Here is an 18,095-nt window from a genome sequence, read left to right as displayed (position 1 = left end):
GATTCCATATGATTGCTGTTCTCAAATTCCAGTTTCAACCCCCAGAGTTGAAACCCCTGAAACTAATACTTTGCTGTTTCATTTGCAAATGCCGGAGAAAGAAACCGACAATACTCAGCATCGCCGATGGTAACGATCCTCGACAACCTCCGAAGCCAGGTCGAAGACCCCTGCTCCCGATGCAACTCAAATCACTAACTCCGAAAAGACGGACTAGCATCCATCCAGAAGTAACTACCCGAGAAGCTACGCTTTAATTAGTCTACGAAAGCTGCAGCAAGGCTCCACCTTTTCACTTAATGGGGGAGCTGTTATATCCGGAAATCCTATTGTCCACATGGGTTAAATGCCACCGACCTGCAAGAGTGCAACGATTGCGAAAACGTCGTGTCAACGATATGTCGCAACATCCGCAGCCGTCGACCCCGTCAACGTCAGCATAAATTTATTATAAATACTAATTTCTATTATAAAACGTTGTCTGATAACATTCTCTCATCACGAGGTTATTATGTCCATTTTTACTTGTATTTTAACGGTCTAATAACATTCTCTCAACACGAGGTTATTATGTCCAATTTCATTTTGATTTTTATTTTAATTTAAAGTTAATAAATATATTTTTTTAAAAGTTATTTTTGAAAAGTGAAATATAATATATATATATATATATATATATATATATATATATATATATATATATATATATATATATATATATATATATATATATATATATATATATATATATATATATATATATATATATATATATAATATATTTTACATATATATATATATATATATATATATATATATATATATATATATATATATATATATATGATGACACTATATTCCGGGATATCATCCGTTCGCTCGTTGAACTCCGACTGGAATCCTGCATCCGACTGGAATCCTGCATCCGACTGGAATCCTGCAGACGTTTCGCCAAAATCTCACTTGGCGAAACGTCTGCAGGATTCCAGTCGGATGCAGGATTTGCAGGATTTCAGTCGGAGTTCAACGAGCTAACGGATGATATCCCGGAATATAGTGTCATCACATTTTTCCATCCGTGAATCAATACGTGAGAATATATATATATATATATATATATATATATATATATATATATATATATATATATATATATATATATATATATATATATATATATATATATATATATATATATATATATATATATATATATATATATATATATATATATATATATATATATATATATATATGATATCCCGGAATATAGTGTCATCATATATATATATATATATATATATATATATATATATATATATATATATATATATATATATATATATATATATATATATATATATATATATATATATATATATATATATATATATATATATATATATATATATATATATATATATATATATATATATATATATATATATATATATATATATATATATATATATATATATATATATATATATATATATATATAATCAAACTCGTCCTTTACCTAAACGCATATAATAAAATAAATAAATATATATAAAATAAAAAAACCAGTAATGTGTTCTGCACTGTAACCATTGGAATCTTAGGAAATGACAGTTATATGGGACTCGATAGCATAAAAACAACTATAAAAACATTCTGTATTTCTAAGAAATGAACATAATCTAATTGTCTGAATTTCATGAGAGTATTACATTACTACATAGGTAGGAGTCGTCATAACACCACAATTATTGTTCTTGGACGACATCAGAATGTATCCGTCGTTGCCCCAGTAATTGGACCAACTGTTTTTAATTAACCAATAATTCTTTCCATTCATGGTGCCGTAGCCAACAGCGAGTACTGCGTGATCAAGTTCGTCCTCTTTATTTTTGCTGTAAGAATGTAATGGCATTAATATATTGCGACCTGTATAAAACAAATCAAATAAAATGGGTAGTGATATGGAGTTAAACAATTCGATAAAGGTAGATATTATATAGCTCATACCAAATAAAGCTTTAGTTGCGTTATCGATGACGCGATTCCTAAATACCACCATCGCCAACCATGTAAATATTCGGCTCCGGACCAGCATAATGGGAATTTTAATTCCCCGTTCTCGATTCAGTTGGTAGGACAGGAGATTATTTGACTTATTAGTGATTCTAGTGATTTCAGTGACTTGGAATAGAGGTGCTGAACATTATCTTTTTTTATTTTGATTGATAAATGAGCAATTAATATGGAGTTGTTAATAAATATCTTTAAAATCTAGCTTTGATACATTGTTTATAATGTAAGCGATAAATGTCTTTTATGTTTACAATATAAAATATTTCGATTAAAGGAAAATATTTAAATGACTGCAACGCTGTGCCGCACGAGCTTGATGATCTGATTAAAACTTCATATGAACTACAGAATCTTGACAGAAAATTGTACCTCAATGAATTAATCAGTTGCATACTGTAAACTACACATTTTAATAACGTGTTGCAGAGGAAGAGGTATATATCGATATCTTTGAATGACTAGTTGCTAATAAAGAAAGAATTTGTTTGTTTTCATGGATAATGACATTGCAAAACCAAAGAACAAGTTACAACAAAAGCTGAAGTTCTAACGTTAGTACTTTTATTTATAATAGCATTTTATTCTTCATGTTTCTTCTCCATTATTAGAGGCTTGTCAGTATTATAGAAATTCTGACCTTAGAAATCGCTGCTCTGAGAAGATCCATTGTCATAGATTCTGCAATATCCTTCTCCCAATCCTTGGGCTCACAATCTTCCTTTGGATTATCAAATGAAGTATCTCATATTTTGGTGCTCGTATTATTTGAACCAGATAGAAGATTTTTTTTACTAGCTGGTTATGCCTCACTCTATCAAACTGTTTATTGTAATTTATAGGCGTTAACTTCCTGATTGACATCGAGACAGCATTTTATGAGGATATTGTATACAAATAATGCGTCCTAAAACCAAACTGAATATCTCAGATATTGTCTTCCAGTTTTTGAAATACTCTGCAGCGTATAGCTTTCAAAAACACTTTCAGCGTGTGACTCATCAAGCTGATTGTACGATATCATCACGTTTCATCGCATTTTCCTTTTTCGGATAAAGGGCGATTCTAGCCATTCCGTTGGTATGGTATATATTTCTGTTGAATTGGGTTGTTATAGGTACGTCCACCTCCCGAACTTTTCCGCGTTTTGCTGTTAGCTTCAGTTCTTCTTTCTTCAGTACTAACCTCTGATCTTTTCTTGCTCCTAACGCTTTTTAATTTCTATAACTGTTAGCAACAAAATTGAGCTACGGCACGAATTGGCCATCTTTTTCAATTTTTCCCACGATTTGTGATTTTAAAATGTTTGACTTTTAGAAGTTTACCAATAACTGACGCCATGCATTTTTTTAATTAAATTCCTATAATAAAAAAGGACTATTTACACCATCACAAATTACGGGTTTTTAATGAACAGGACGGTACCTCTGAATCAATAACGAATCATATGATCCAAAATATTTGCTAGATCTTTAATAGGAATTACAGCATTTCTATTCTGCCCACAGTTTTCTTGGTATATCTTGGGTCCGTATCATGGATGGTATCTTTTCTACACATGTAATTTTCTCGTTCTGTTACCCAATTTTGTTTGAAATTTTTATTTTAGTAGCTGAAATTTATGAAATTTACGAATATTTTTCAGGCGTTTGATTACTACAAAATTTAATAGATTAAAACAAATTACACAGTAGTCATGTCCATATTGTCAATTATTTTGCAATCGCATTGATTTTTTCCAATATTTATGCGTTGAAAAACATTCTATTTATGACCTTATGCTACCAAGTTGGTATAAAACGATGTATACCAGTTTTCGTCGTAGTAAATTCCATTGGAGTAGAAACTGAAGGTTTTCTGGCTCGCATCTATAGCAACGCTAATTGGCCCGTGTTTGAACAAGGCGAGCCTGAGAGCATTCTCGTCGTTTGTTGTAACGTTGATCCAGCCGGAAATTTTGGCTACTTTCCGAACTTTGTCTGCATGGCAGTAGCTGTCCTGAAAAGCAAAAATATTTGTTTTGGTATAATTACATACTAGGAGCTATACTTCATTACCTGTCCTAAATATTGGCCATAATCCTCTTCCGTTGGAATTCCTCCATGCTTCAATATCCACTGGTAAGCTCGAAAGTCTTCGCCTCCATCGCAGCCGTTGTTGCCATATCTATAATGTATAAAACGTAAGTTTTTCTAGTAGATTTTCACAATGCTTACCCCCAAGAGCAATCAATCAGTGCTTGCTGGGAAAGCCTCACCAAATTTCCTCCATTTTTCAAAAAATATGCGCCTTCAACTGCACCAACCGTTCCGAAAGACCAACACGAACCACAGACAGATTGATCTAGAATACATCAATGAAAATCGCGTGATGAGTGAAAATCTTTGATAAAACCTTTTACGGGTGTTACAGCGCCATATAACCTCCAATCGACTTGAACGGGCAAGTCGGATGACTTGATGTTTTTGTATGGGAACGGCAATCCTCCATTGTAAACCCCTGAGAAGGTTTTTCCTCTAAGCACTTTTAACTCGTTCTCTGTTTTGTCTGCCAGGTGGTTTACCGTAAGGGTATAACCTAGAAAATAGATCGAATTCATCATTACTACATTTTTGGGTAATATTTCAGTAATATGTCATGGCGATCGGGTTAAAATACCTGCCAAAAATATATAATTTGTTATATGAATTTAATTTGGCACAAGCGAAGCGAGTACTTATTAATCAGACACAGAAGATGTTTACCAATGTGTTCCAAACTACTTTTTCTAGGATCATTAGTTCGACAAACGTTACCCTGTACCGGAAACATCCGAAGTGCATGCTAGTTGTAAATTCCGGAGAAATTTCAGCCTTCAGAAATGAAATCTTTGAAGGTAAGTTAGATTTGTTAGAGAAACTGAACTTTCTGGCGTTTCGCCAATCATCCTGTTGGCTTCCTCAGAACATAATTGAAACTGTTTTGCATTCTAACCCTTACTTCTTTATATACTGCTGGAGGCGTAGGGAGCTAAAGCTGATGAACATTGACTGATTTTCATATTGGGAAAGGTCAAAACCTGAGTGGCAGTTAGAGATTGTTATGGGTTACTGGATTTTTATTTGATAAAAAAATTGATTACATACAATAAGTTTAGTTTGGTTGAATAACACTACATATGCAAATTAACGACTAGTAGTCTTACTGGATCCTTAAAAAATGACTGTGTATATTCTTAACGCTCCAGGAACAGGAAGTATCTCGGCATAAAACACCGAAAATTACCACATATTGAATGATCGTGAACGTACGTAGATGTTGCGATTTGATTAATTTTAACAAATACAAAAGAATTAACTATTGACAGGGTTTTCTCCTCACAGAGCAACCACCTTAGCATTGATGTGCATGCAAAACTAACCAAAGTTTTGTTTATAAAACTCGTTGTAGAAAACTATTAGATGAACTTTCATAGACGCTTCATTGATCTCATCTTACTTAACTGTACAGTTTAAATACAGTTTAAATAAATGATTTTTTATAAGTTTTTTCCGGGCCTTCATAAATATCCGAACGTTTACGAACACTTTAGAATTTTAATAAATTGAAACGGAAAATAATGGCGACTTTTTGCTCAACCTCTTTTTTGTCTGTTGACGGAATGAATCAGACGTAGATTTTGCCTGAATACTTCCTTTCGAACTATCTCTTCCAACGCATCGACGTAGTGTTTGCTGTGTTTCTTCACAAACTTGTCAAACTCTATATCAACGTGTCCTTGTTGCTCCGGTCTTATGAACTCCGCTATGGGGTTGAAAGTAGCGATGTGTTTATCACCGGGACCCGGGAAGCTACTGCATGTCAGTGCTGAAATGTCATTTATTATAAACTGTGTACTAACGCAATCAGGAAACTTGCCGGGATCGATCTGGAATGTCTGTTCGGGAATGCTGCTGATGTCGAAGTCGAAATATTCAATATAATAGTGGTCGTAGTGACTACCCAGCAACGAATTATAGCCTCGCATTTCGTACCTGCAAAGGTAGTATATATTCGGTTCGATTGATGTGTACAGTTAAAGTATTTACTCCTATCGTAAAGTACAACCAAGAACAAAACATATTGGGCGAATGAAAATGTCTTCATTTCCTAGGGAAGATGATGGAAAATTGGAAAACTCTTTGTAGCAAAACTCCTTGGTGGTGCCGCTGCACTTTTTCACATTTTATAGGTGCGCTATTCTTTTATTGGGTTGTTCGGAAAGTCATTTCGTTTTTTTTTGGGGAACATGAAAGACATTTTTCGTATAATGAATAAATATTTTATTAAATTATATATTGGCCATTCTGGTCCAACACCTTTTGCTATCTTTCTGGCAGTAACATAATTCCCCTCTCATAAAAGTTTTGGTCCTTGCTGGCAAAAAACTGGTTCAGGTGGTTTTTAACATCTTCTTTTGAGGTAAAGGTTTTGCCATCCAAAAAATTTTGCAGGGACCGGAACAAATAGTAGTCGGAAGGCGCCAGATTTCGTCCCCAGTAATAATCCGCTTCAAAAATGGATCATTTTCTTGACGTTTGAGGAGCGAATAACACACGTCAACGCGACGACACAAATTTCGCTCCGTAAGGACATGGGGCACCCACACATCGAGCTTCGAGGTTAAGCCCATGCCTTTCAAATGGCCATAAACACTCGAATTCGACAAATTTAATCTCTCACCGATCTCTCGTGTGGTTATTCGCCGATTTGCATCAACTAATGCCTTTATCGCATCTTTGTCAGTTTCGACCGGCCTTCCAGACCGTGGTGCATCTTCGACATCAAAATTGCCGGATCGAAATTTTGCAAACCAGTTCTGGCACTGGCGTACTGTTAACACGCCTTCTCCATATACATCCATCAATTTTTTTCTCGCTTGGACAGTATTTTTACCTTTTCTGAAGTAAAAAAGTAAAATATGTAGAACTTTTTCACACACAAGCCTTGCAATATCAGCTCTCAAGACATATAATGGTTATGCGGCTTAAGTGTGAAGTTGGTTTCGAAAAAACGTAATTAAGTCCTCTGACGGGAAAAAACGAAATGACTTTCCGAACAACCTTATATAATGCGAATTATGCAAAAAATGAATTATTAATAATTTCAACAATTTTATTAACGTCAATCAATAGCAGGCGTCCATTTTTCGATGTTTTTACGGACTACATCGCTTTTGATTTTTGAGATGCGGAATGATTTTGGAACCCCTTCGTATCTCGATAATACTAAAGATTATTAGAAAAGTGAAAATTGGATTTGTTGCCGTTGTTTTTTATCTAGAATTCAATATTATTATCATTTTTAACCTATGGGCTAAAAGTTGTATGACTATTTACATTGCCGTAAAAGCATTTTGTGATATTAAAAGGGTAGTTCAGAACAACCTTGCATTGTCTTCACTTGAAGACGAAGAAAAATACCAATTGGAGTTTGTTGATAAAAGAAAAAATTTGCTTTAAAGGTTATTATGCAGCAGAATTACTAAATATAGGATCACAAGGTTCTGAACTTGATGAAACACAAATTGTCTTTATATCAAAAAATAAACCCAATATAAAGGAACAAGAAATAATAAATGAAATAGCAGATTACTGTTAAAGAAGCGGCAAGTTAATTGGAAATAAAAGAAGTTATGATAACTCAGTATTACGTATAACATATTCATCCAATAAGAGAAACAGACTTACTAATAACGGAGCAGTTAAGCAAAGTATTCTCTGTTTTGAGGAGTTTTGTTATGATTTTTATAATTCATTTTTTTAAATTCATATATTTCCAACATTTCCATATATTTGCAATGTTTCAGGACATATTTCCAGAAGTATGTTCCTAAGACATATTTCTGAAAGTTGTACAAAAATACGTATATATGGTGCTAAAATATTAGTAATGCGAATATCGGTTTGTATACTCTACCTTACGGGAATAGCTATTTTGGCATTGTTTTGGGAGTCTGTTTTGTATCGTACCCATAAGCTGTACTTGTTCACTTTTTGACCGATAGTCGTGGTCAGTTCCCACTTTTCACCCAAGTTGTCATTGCCTACAATTTAAACAATAATCGTTTACGTCCTGTACTGTAATGACCTCATTTCAATTAAAGGACTTGAATGGGCTCTAGTCAAAATACCTTCGGAACGCGTTAGTAAGAAAATTATGGTAAAACAGCCAGGAAACAGGACAAGGGCGGGGTAAGTGGAAAAAATGTATAGCGGTGAGGTAAACTTTTCAAAGTAAGCGGAGAAATACACCCCCTATGTGTTTTCAGGTATTTCCAAATGCTTAATGCAAAGACAGGATGCATGTAAGACAAATAATAGAAAAAGCATTTGAATTGTATATAAAAAATTATTTGTGCTTTGTTGACTGTAGCAAGGCTTACTGTGGAAAGTCGTGACTGTGTACCTCGGAAAACATGGGAGTAGCAAAACTTATTATTATTTTGCTTGTGCTGCTTTGCATTTTGGGAGATTGAAGGTCAATCCAAAGTGCGGTGTAAGGCAGTTTGTATCAGTGGCACAATGCAGCCTTGTCTTGTTTTTTTTTTAAGTATTAACTTTGCGAACAAAAGTGCCTATTAACAGGTCCTGCTTGGTGAAAAAATAAATTTCAACAAGAATATTTGTATATTGGACATAACAGTCGTAAAGATATGCTATAACAAGAAATAGCAACCATTTAAGACTAACTATGACTTAATAAAAAATATAAAGAGAACTACTTTTATGATGTATAAAAATATTGTTACAACTTAAGTGAAACTAAATGACTCAAAAACCTAGGTTTCCACATTGTCCCACGTCTTTTTGCACAAAAATGATTTTAACTTTGAGGTAGCGTTTCAAATGACCCTACAAGAAAAAAATCTCTCTGTTGTAATGTTCGATGACCTAGGTGACCACAGTACTTCTGAACGGCGCCGTGTCCGTCTTCGTGGAAAACTTCTATCTAAATATTCGTTGAGCCTGGCGGCTCTTTGACCAGGACCTCCATCAGTCTGATACCAAAGAGTCTGTCGTTTAATGGCAGGAAGTTAACAAAATCAAAACCCTTGGTTCTTAGGAAAAACTTTTTGTGGAGGGAAAGATTAATGGCAAATGACCATCAAGAAGATTTACGACGCGCGGGGTGCTTCGAACAAAAAAATCATTGTTCACGGTCTGCAGGAAAGTTCAAGACAAATAAGGATATAGAACTACGATCCGAGCAATTGAGACATGATGCCACTATACTCTTTTGAGAGTAAGTGACAAGAGAAAGAGAGAATGCAAGGACGCAATCGAAAACAAATTTTTATACAAACTACAAATATTGCCGCTACATCGTCATCGGTAGTGTCATCATAAAAAGAGTTATACTATTAAACTGCATGAGATCAGTAAAGGAAAACGTATCAATCAGCTCAGAATTTTCTTGTGTGATATTGTGCGGAGTAAGGACTAAGTTTGGTTCAATTTGTAACCAGGCTATAGGAGAACACACACCACCACATCACCACACACTAAGATAACTGCAAATTGCAAACTGAAATAAGAAAATCTTTAAAAGTCAAGAATTTTGAAAAACATATAGTTGGCAGGTGTGTTTACAGCATACCATTCAGCTGTGACAAAGAATACATCGGCGAAATAGGTCGAAAAACATCAGAGATCAGTAAGAATTTACAAATAACTTCATCAGCGGTTTCTGAACATTGTTGGGAAAGGGGTCATCAGATTTTATTCGATAAGACCAAAATATTTGCATCTAGTCCCCACACCCGCCGCAGGAGAAATCCAGATTATGTGTACCTACAAGTTCCACAGCCTGCTGAAGCTTCTTCAAAAAAAAAAAGATATATATTGTTGCATATTTCGAGATTTTAGTGTGTATATATTTGCGCGAATTTCACGTAAATTCTTGGCATATAAATACGAGCCTTAATTGCGGAAAATATGAAAAATAACTGCCTGGTGCAGTTACTCGCTGTAAATAATGCAAATTTGTCAGAAATATAGAATCTAAAAATATGAAAAGTGAACTATTACTCTACAGTAGTGGTTCCCAAAGTGATCCAGGTGGATCCTGATGGGTCCGAGGGAGACTCGACGTCTACATTTATATGGAATATGTTAGAAATGTAGCTGCAGGGGGTCCACGGGAACTAACAAAATTTTTGAAAGTAGCCTATAAGAGAAAAAAATCTGGAAACCAACGCTCTACAAGACGCGAAAAATGTCATTTTCGGTGCGAAAAGTAATAGTTATTTAATACCTGCTAGTTGAAAATTGGTTAAATCGGGTAACACCGTTTGAACGCCGATCGGATTTTCCGACGAGCCGTTAACTTGCAGGCAAGTTTTGGCATTCAATTTTTCTTCCGTGGTTACCGGAACTATTTTCACACTGGTGCCGTATCCAAATGTTCCTGATAATTGATATGTTTTCGCCATTTCTCCGTAGTAATCGATTCTGGATTGATTATCAGGTCCGTCGTACCTACGGCAAAACACAAAGTTAACAAATATGATATTAGACCAGTTAAAATTATAAAAGTAACTATGTGGCGCAAATATAGTTGATTGATTGATTGATTGCCGGTGAATCGGGTCTGCATTTTTCAATGATGCTACTTTTTCGAGAAACAAGAAACATCGCAAACAAAATTTTTTTTGGTTAAGGTTAACTTGATATACTACCAGATTATTATTGCATATTTAATTGGGGTTTATTACACTCTCAAGGGCTTTGCATGACTTTTTTCGACTTACCAAGCGAAAAAAGGTTCATCGATTTCTGCGTAAGGAATGTGCAGAATTCCTTTAACTCTATATGTTTCGCTCCACTTTGGCACTACAGCACCATTTACTGAAATAAAAACCAAAATGTACGAATAAAATACTTACATTTTACAATTGTTTTGTAAAAAAATATAATAGTTTGCGTACTGTACTGTAAGTCTCGAAAGAGGCATTTTATTATATGAATAGACTTTTACTGGACACACAAAAAATACTAGCTCCGATTGTGATAGTGCCAAACGAAATTTGTGTCTAAAATGGCGTTTACCAAACTTGTTGCATAATATAGAATTTTAATCTTTATAACCATTTTTTTGCCAACCCGAAATTAGTGCACAGTAAAAACTATTTTTAAATATTAATGTTAAGCGTACAGCTATAATACCATATCTGCATTAAATTTTGTCAGTTATATTAATTTTATTCTGCATGGAATTCTCAATGCATCATTCAGAACTTGAGACGACCTCCAAAAACCATGTCGAAGGTCGCTGAACTGCGACAACAAGAATAACAAGTTTAGTTGGGTAGTTAAAACAGGAGTAGCTACTTGTCTATGACTTGTTGGTTAAATTTGTTTTTATTTTTACCTTGGATTATTTATTTTGATGTTTGGAATGTGCATAAAAAAAAGAAAGTGTTTATCTGGTGCTTCTACTAAGAATCTATGAATTCAAGATTGTGCCGTGCTGTCTAAACTGTTATATTAATTCATATTAGTGTGCTGTTTATAAATCTTCCTAAAATAGTTCCTGCTTCAGGTAGCTCGATTTCAAGTAGAATTTGCACATTAGATAGCTGATATTAAAAGCACATTAGAAAGCTTAAACTGATTTCCAATTTAAGGGTTTAACATAGTCACTCTAAACTATTTTCCTAGGGAAGGCATACAAAATCTTATGTAGTTAATTGATTTATAATGGATGTTTTAAATCCAAATGGTTGGTTTGTGGGGGTTGGTGAAATCGGAGTATGTTGTCAGTTTTGGTTAGTTATTTTCTTAGCCGTCGAAGCTTTTTTAGTTATTTCTATTCCGTCTTGTGATTGTAATTAGCAATTATCAACTTACTCTTGTTGAATTGTTCTTCAAGACTCAGTGTGCCATTTTTATTGAGGTACCATATACATTTTATTACAATTTAATTCTTACCAAATATTAACATTATTCAATTTTGTTAGTTATTTGCAATGTCCAACGACGAAGAAGTTGAGATTGTGATCGATTACGTAATAATAGTTGAAGATGAACATACGTCAATTTCAAATGGATTCAAGACTCGGACACATTTGCCGGTTGCTGCCAAAATTATAATTTCAAATGTGTTTGTGTTTCTGAAATCGACATTTTGGGAAAGTAGAGTGACAAAATTAACGTCCGAGATGACTAATACATCGTATGTCACAGTACGTGACATAGTTATGAATGGTGTCCGAGAAAGAAAAACGCGGAAGTATCGTGGGGTTCCAAAAAGTCTACTTGACATGCACCGGAATAATGAGACGGTTGTATATGATGCGTATTAGAAGAATATTGTTTTAAAAATTAAAACTTTACATGAAGAGTTGCGTAGTGTTTTGAACATTGACTGTTACCAAGAGACTTTGCGTGTGTTCGTACGAAGAATTGGCTTTTATTACAAAAACATCAATAAGAGACAAGTTTTGATGGAATCAAGAAGAATTGCGGAGTGGAAGACAAAATCCAATGTGCCAGTTTTGCGGGGCAAACGAACTATCATACCATATGAGGGCTCTGAAGCTCGTTGGGTAGATAACGCTTTGTTGCTTTCTGCAAAAGATGTCAAAGAAGCACGAAAACATGGCAACAGACATCTTTAAAAAATGAATATTCCACCAAACAGTGTTGTCGTGATGGACAACGCCACCTACCATTTTTGCATAATCGGAAAAAATACCGAATTCATCATCGAGTAAAGAAGTCATTTAACATTTTTTGCTTGAAAATGATATGTATTTTGAAAAATCGTACACAAAGAAGCAGTTATTGGCAATTCTTAAGACGGGAACGTCTGATAATGTGGACAAGTTGGCCATGGAGCGGGGATCCAACGTTGTCCGTCTTTTACCATATCACTACAATTTTAATCCGATAGGACTGATATGGTGACAGCTGAAACCGAGTTTAAGAAGAAACAACACCTAGCCACAATTTAGTTCTGGGGCAACAGAATTAATTAGAAGTGAAGTAGAAAAAATATCTGCTTCTAGTTGGGAAAAATGTTTACAGAAGTCGACTCTTGTCAGAATTAATTATTATTGTTGGGCGGGGGGGGGGGGGGGGCGAGTACAGTGATGATAGTGATTATTTTTATGTTGAATAACTTTTTTTAAAATAAATGTTCTAACATTGTTTTATAGCAAAATTTATTTTTTTAATTTTTTTAATTTAAATTTGTAATAAACATTTTAAAGTAGGAATGGATTTTTCACTGCATGGACTAATAATAATCGACGAATCCCACTGATTCAACTTTACACAAATCCGTCAGCTTTCAGCATTTGTATGCACAAAGTACCGAAATACGGTTCTGGAACGTCATTGTGGAATTGCGAATCTATTTATTGAGGGTTAAAGAGAGAAAACCCAAGCGAGGTAGGTTTGCGGTTAGACCTGCATAAAAATTTAGCAAAGTTAAATATCGAATTATGTCGTAAAAACGGTGTGTAGTTGCAAAACTATATATTCATTTAATTACTTCAGAAACTAAAAGCGAGTTAATGATATATTAGGCAATAAGTTTGGTAAACGTCATTGCAGTCAAAAGTTTAATTGGACACGAGCAGAGGGCACCAGGACCAGTGTTTAGTGAACGAGTGACTAAAGAAGTGACTGCGACGAATCGTTTTGGGTACATTTTTGTATCGGAAATGTCGAAAATGTCTAGCGAATAAACCTAACGTCTTAAAGTAACAGCGACGAAATACTTTATTAAGGCTATTAAGGCCACAAATGGTCCTAGAAATTATAAAAAAAGGTAAATCGATCAAAAATGCTGGAAATTATTTTCTGAAATGACCGCCAGGTGGCATAGTTATTATTTTGAATTTTAAAACTCGATTTCTACAAAAACTTCTATTGTTAACCAGGATTACATGATTACTATGAGAGACGCGCTTCCTTTGCCACCAGGGGGAGTTTTATGACATAATTGCAAAAAAAAAAAATCTGGAAAAAGAATAAATGCAATAATATGAGATTTTGTCATTACATAGTCAAATAAGGGCTCAACAACCAACTTAATATGAATATAAGAGCCAAATGATAAAAAAAGATTGAAATTTATGAAAAAATTCCACTTTACGTTTTGTTCTTAATGTCGAATTATCTCGAATTTATCAATTGAAACATTCATTTATTATTTAGGATGCCAAATGATATTTAGAATTAAAATAAAATGTTATTATTTATGTTTATTCCTTTTTTTAAAATAGTATTTATGTTTTGATCTGCTTAGCTGTTATCAAATATTTCTCCAACACTATCAGGGATCTATTATTGGAGACCAATTGATTTTTATTAACTATTGACCTATTTAAGTAGTGAAATGTGGAAAACTATTAAAAAACATATTTTTTCTACTCATTTCTGTAAAATGCCCACTTAAACACCGATGTAGCGTGCGGAAAGCGTCACTTTATCACGTGAGTTTGTGTCCGCGGATCCGAGTCACTTCGGACATTTCCTGGATATTACCGCACGGGTTTGGGAGCAATCTAATGTTTTCATGTCAGTGATTGTATTGGTGTTGTTTTCCAAAAATGTGCCCAAAAACTGACGGTGGTAGAAAAAGTTGTTGCATAATATAGTAGTATTTTGAAATAAATAATTTGTTTATAATTATAAAGATTGTCATGAAAATGAATTTTGTTTATATCTGACCTAACGACAAATTGACGCTTGTCAAAATCTCAGAATTGCCAGTAGAACTCCCAAAATCCTTTTTATGAGCGTTAAATTCTTTTATTCATATTTTAGATTAGGATCAAGATATTGGGATGCGGTTTTCACGGTGTTATTTGTAATTTGTAATATTCTTTTTTTAGAGAAAATCTCCATCTGGTGGTAAATTGAGCAATCACGATCGCGTTTCTGATAGCACAATTGATGGGAAAATCCTTTTTTAAGAACTCCGAGTTTATTAAAATATGTAAGCCTTTTTTGAGATATGGTTAATTATTTAAGATGTTCGAATGCCTTCACCATTTTCCTTGCAGAGATAGAGCAAAAAGCATCAATCAAAAAAGATTTGGATTTTTATCAACTTTAAAATAGTGAACATTGTCACTGAAATTTTTGTAGAAACTGAGTTTTAAAATTGAAGATGATAATTACGTCCCCTGGTGGTCGTTTCAGAGACACGAAAATAATTTCGACAATTTTGTCTTGGCAGATTTATATCATTCGTTCTTTTTATTTCTAGGACGTTCCGTTTCACTAATATTGTCCCTCGTTTCCCTTACTGGGACAACATGTATATTGGTTGAACATTAATCAGCAAAACTACAATTGTAGATCAACGGTCGTTGTACCCGCTGACTTAACGTATAGATATCGCAATAGGCTAATTCAATTTTCAGTATTAGATATTAGACAGGATGTTACCAAATTAAACTATTCATTGAACTAGCGAGATTCTATTCTTGAATTTGTGTTCTTGTTTAAGAAATAAGCCACCACCTAAATATCTGATTGAACATTGGGCTGGGGAAAATAGCGACAAAGTTCTACTAGTATTATTGCAGTTTTAGCGCCATAGACTAAGTTTGGGGCATAACTAACAATTTTTACAACAAGCATATTGGGCAAGGTGGGGCTTTTGAAAATGCATATTTAAGTATGAGAGATGAAACATTAAAAAAGAAAAGAAAGCATTTATTTGGTAGAGGATACTCCCAACGTTGAATCTGATTTTAAGTTTGAGTCAGATTTAAAACGTGCTGTAAAATTTTATTGCAATTAAATTCTTATTATTCAGCATAAATTATGGATATGTCGTTAATTAACTGTACTTTACCTTCACCTTACCATTAACAATTACTTTTTTTTTATATAATAACACAATTTTAATATTGCTTTATTTATAAAACAAATATTTTCCTCTATGCATTACAACTTGGCAAGAGCGACAGTTTTGAACGTTTCCGGCATACAGGTCCGAGGATTTTCGGTAGGCACAGGCACACAGATAGTATTTAGACGTTTGTCTATTTTGATGATATCAGACTTTGCAGTGAATATATTCGTGATGTTTTCAAACACGTCCACAAAACTAATGGTTGTAGAAAAATATACCTTGCTTGCGAAAAACACTTTGTATCATACTCCAAATTGTTTTATTGTTTAGCATTATATTATATTTCAGTAAATATTTGCATAGGCTGATTCCAATCAAAGTTTTAAATTTTATTTTGTGGTATACCAACTCAGAGTACATTTTTGAAGTAATTGTGTGTATTACATATAATAATTAATTACCTAATGCGTTAATAATGGTTTTAAAAGCAAAGTAGAATTTTGTGATAGGTGTTCACGCTTTTTGTCGCAAATCTAAATGAAATTTACTTCACATGATCAATTGGTAAGTCTAAAATTCGATTCGATTAAAAAATGATTTAACTAAATAATACTCAGCCTGTTTTAACAAAACAAATAAAACAAACAATAAGCAAAATAATAACGCGCCATATGTATTAGCAAATTATATTCTGGCTGTATATTATTTTTATTATGCAGCTTGCCTCACATGCAGCCGGTTAAGTTTATTCGTAATGAGTGGGTAAATATCTACTTACCCAGGAGTAAAATGGTTGAAATCGCAGCAACGTTACGTATCATATCGATTCAGGCACTTTTTGACTAACAAAGCGCAATTGCTTAATATATTTATAGTAAATGTCGACAACCGACTGATAAATAAATAATGTTCCACGATATGTCTTCTTGATAACTTTCTATACTGTTTATCTTCTGACCGCCGCGTCGGATTAACCGGCTGCAACCAGCTGATGTTTGCAGATCGATACTTGGTAGTCGTTCATGATACAGGGTTACTAACAAAATATTGCTGCTAAAATACAAGGTTTTCCAAAAAGTTTCACTTTTCAAATACGCAGGGGTCTGTTATGGCTGCATTTTAAATATAACTAAACCGCTAAATATGTCAAATAAATATAATAAATAAAATAAATACGTAAATATCACAAAATATGTATATCACAGCGTTAAGACTTTATAAATATTTGATTTTTTTTTAAATGCAACCTAATCAAAAAGTATTTAATAAATTCAGTATACATTTACATGGGCAATTTAAAAGTACATTTCTCGTTAAGTGAACAAATATGGCGTTCCAATTAAATTGCAAATTCCTATTAAAGTACAGGGAACGGTGTAGTGTAACAAAACCTCATTAGGTATGCCAAGGGACTACACAGTGATCCAAATAATACTTAAGTCAATTTTTTTCTTCTTAACTACCGAATGTATTTGTCTCATGTATTATCCCAAAACAGGAAATGATTTTAAATGTCGAGTTTGTCCCAAAAAGTGCCCGAATGCATTGCTCTAGAATCTTATCCTCATATTGGTTCTTCAATCTATTCTCTAACAAAATGTCTATCTTCTGTATTAAAACCCTATACGAGGAAAACTGATAGTTTTGTAATTAATTCACTTTATTGAACAATTGAAACTCTGAACATTATTTCAGATATATTAAAATCCGGCAATTTAGAATTAAACCATCTCATCTTCACACGCCGCAGCTGTGGGTTCCCCATTATCACTAGTAATCGGAAATATGGATATAGAAGATTTTGGGAAGAAAGTCGTCGACACTTTTTCTATACACCCTAAAAAACGTTTTTCCATTGAATGAGAAACTAAAAATAATCTCCCATTCTTAGATATTCTGAATTAACGGTCCCAAAAATCATCGGTTATCAACTCTCTTTTTACAAAGCCTTAGAATTAAAACACCTAATGTCTGCTTTTCTTTAAAATAATTCCCACATTGGAGATATTAAGCGTTCAGTTAGAAAATACACTTCTCTACAAGCAACCCCACACTTGTCTATATTGTCCTTCCTTACATTCAGAATATTACTGAGCACTAACAAAATTTCTTAAAAAATATAGTGTTACAACTGGATTTGCCACTTGTCGAAAAATCTCTCAGCATCTTTTTTCATCAAAGACCAA

General features: G+C 33.6%; 1 protein-coding gene across 2 annotated transcripts; it reads right to left on the bottom strand.

Annotated features, from left to right (window-relative positions):
* Positions 1-1,632: 1,632 nt before the first annotated feature.
* Positions 1,633-16,881, bottom strand: LOC132702839 (digestive cysteine proteinase 3). Of its 2 annotated transcripts, XM_060671670.1 has the most exons (11): positions 16,688-16,881; positions 10,844-10,940; positions 10,348-10,571; positions 8,011-8,137; positions 5,971-6,086; positions 5,692-5,919; positions 4,468-4,650; positions 4,290-4,416; positions 4,131-4,239; positions 3,884-4,071; positions 1,633-1,895 (listed from the first exon to the last, which is right to left on the bottom strand). In XM_060671670.1, exons 1-11 carry the CDS (start codon positions 16,728-16,730, stop codon positions 1,709-1,711), a joined length of 1,629 nt encoding a protein of 542 aa, XP_060527653.1. In that variant the 5' UTR covers positions 16,731-16,881; the 3' UTR covers positions 1,633-1,708. The 2 variants fall into 2 exon arrangements, with proteins under 2 accessions (XP_060527653.1, XP_060527645.1); XM_060671662.1 differs by having other exon boundaries at positions 5,692-6,086.
* Positions 16,882-18,095: the final 1,214 nt, after the last annotated feature.

The sequence above is a fragment of the Cylas formicarius genome, unplaced genomic scaffold, assembly GCF_029955315.1.
Source record: "Cylas formicarius isolate icCylForm1 unplaced genomic scaffold, icCylForm1.1 PGA_scaffold_10__41_contigs__length_53128322, whole genome shotgun sequence".
In the NCBI taxonomy this organism is placed as follows: Eukaryota; Metazoa; Arthropoda; class Insecta; order Coleoptera; family Brentidae; genus Cylas; species Cylas formicarius.
The sequence above is the reverse complement of the archived record's forward strand: the minus strand, read 5'-3'. Positions and strand labels throughout refer to the sequence as shown.

What these genes read in the sequence shown, in the direction of transcription:
- LOC132702839 (XM_060671662.1), bottom strand. Translation starts at nt 16,730, where the DNA reads ATGATACGTAACGTTGCTGCGATTTCAACCATTTTACTCCTGG. An exon ending in AAAATAGCTATTCCCGTAAG is followed by an intron (nt 6,087 to 8,010) that starts GTAGAGTATACA and finishes CTACCTTTGCAG; the next exon opens with GTACGAAATGCGAGGCTATA. An exon ending in CTGATTGATTGCTCTTGGGG is followed by an intron (nt 4,240 to 4,289) that starts GTAAGCATTGTG and finishes TATACATTATAG; the next exon opens with ATATGGCAACAACGGCTGCG.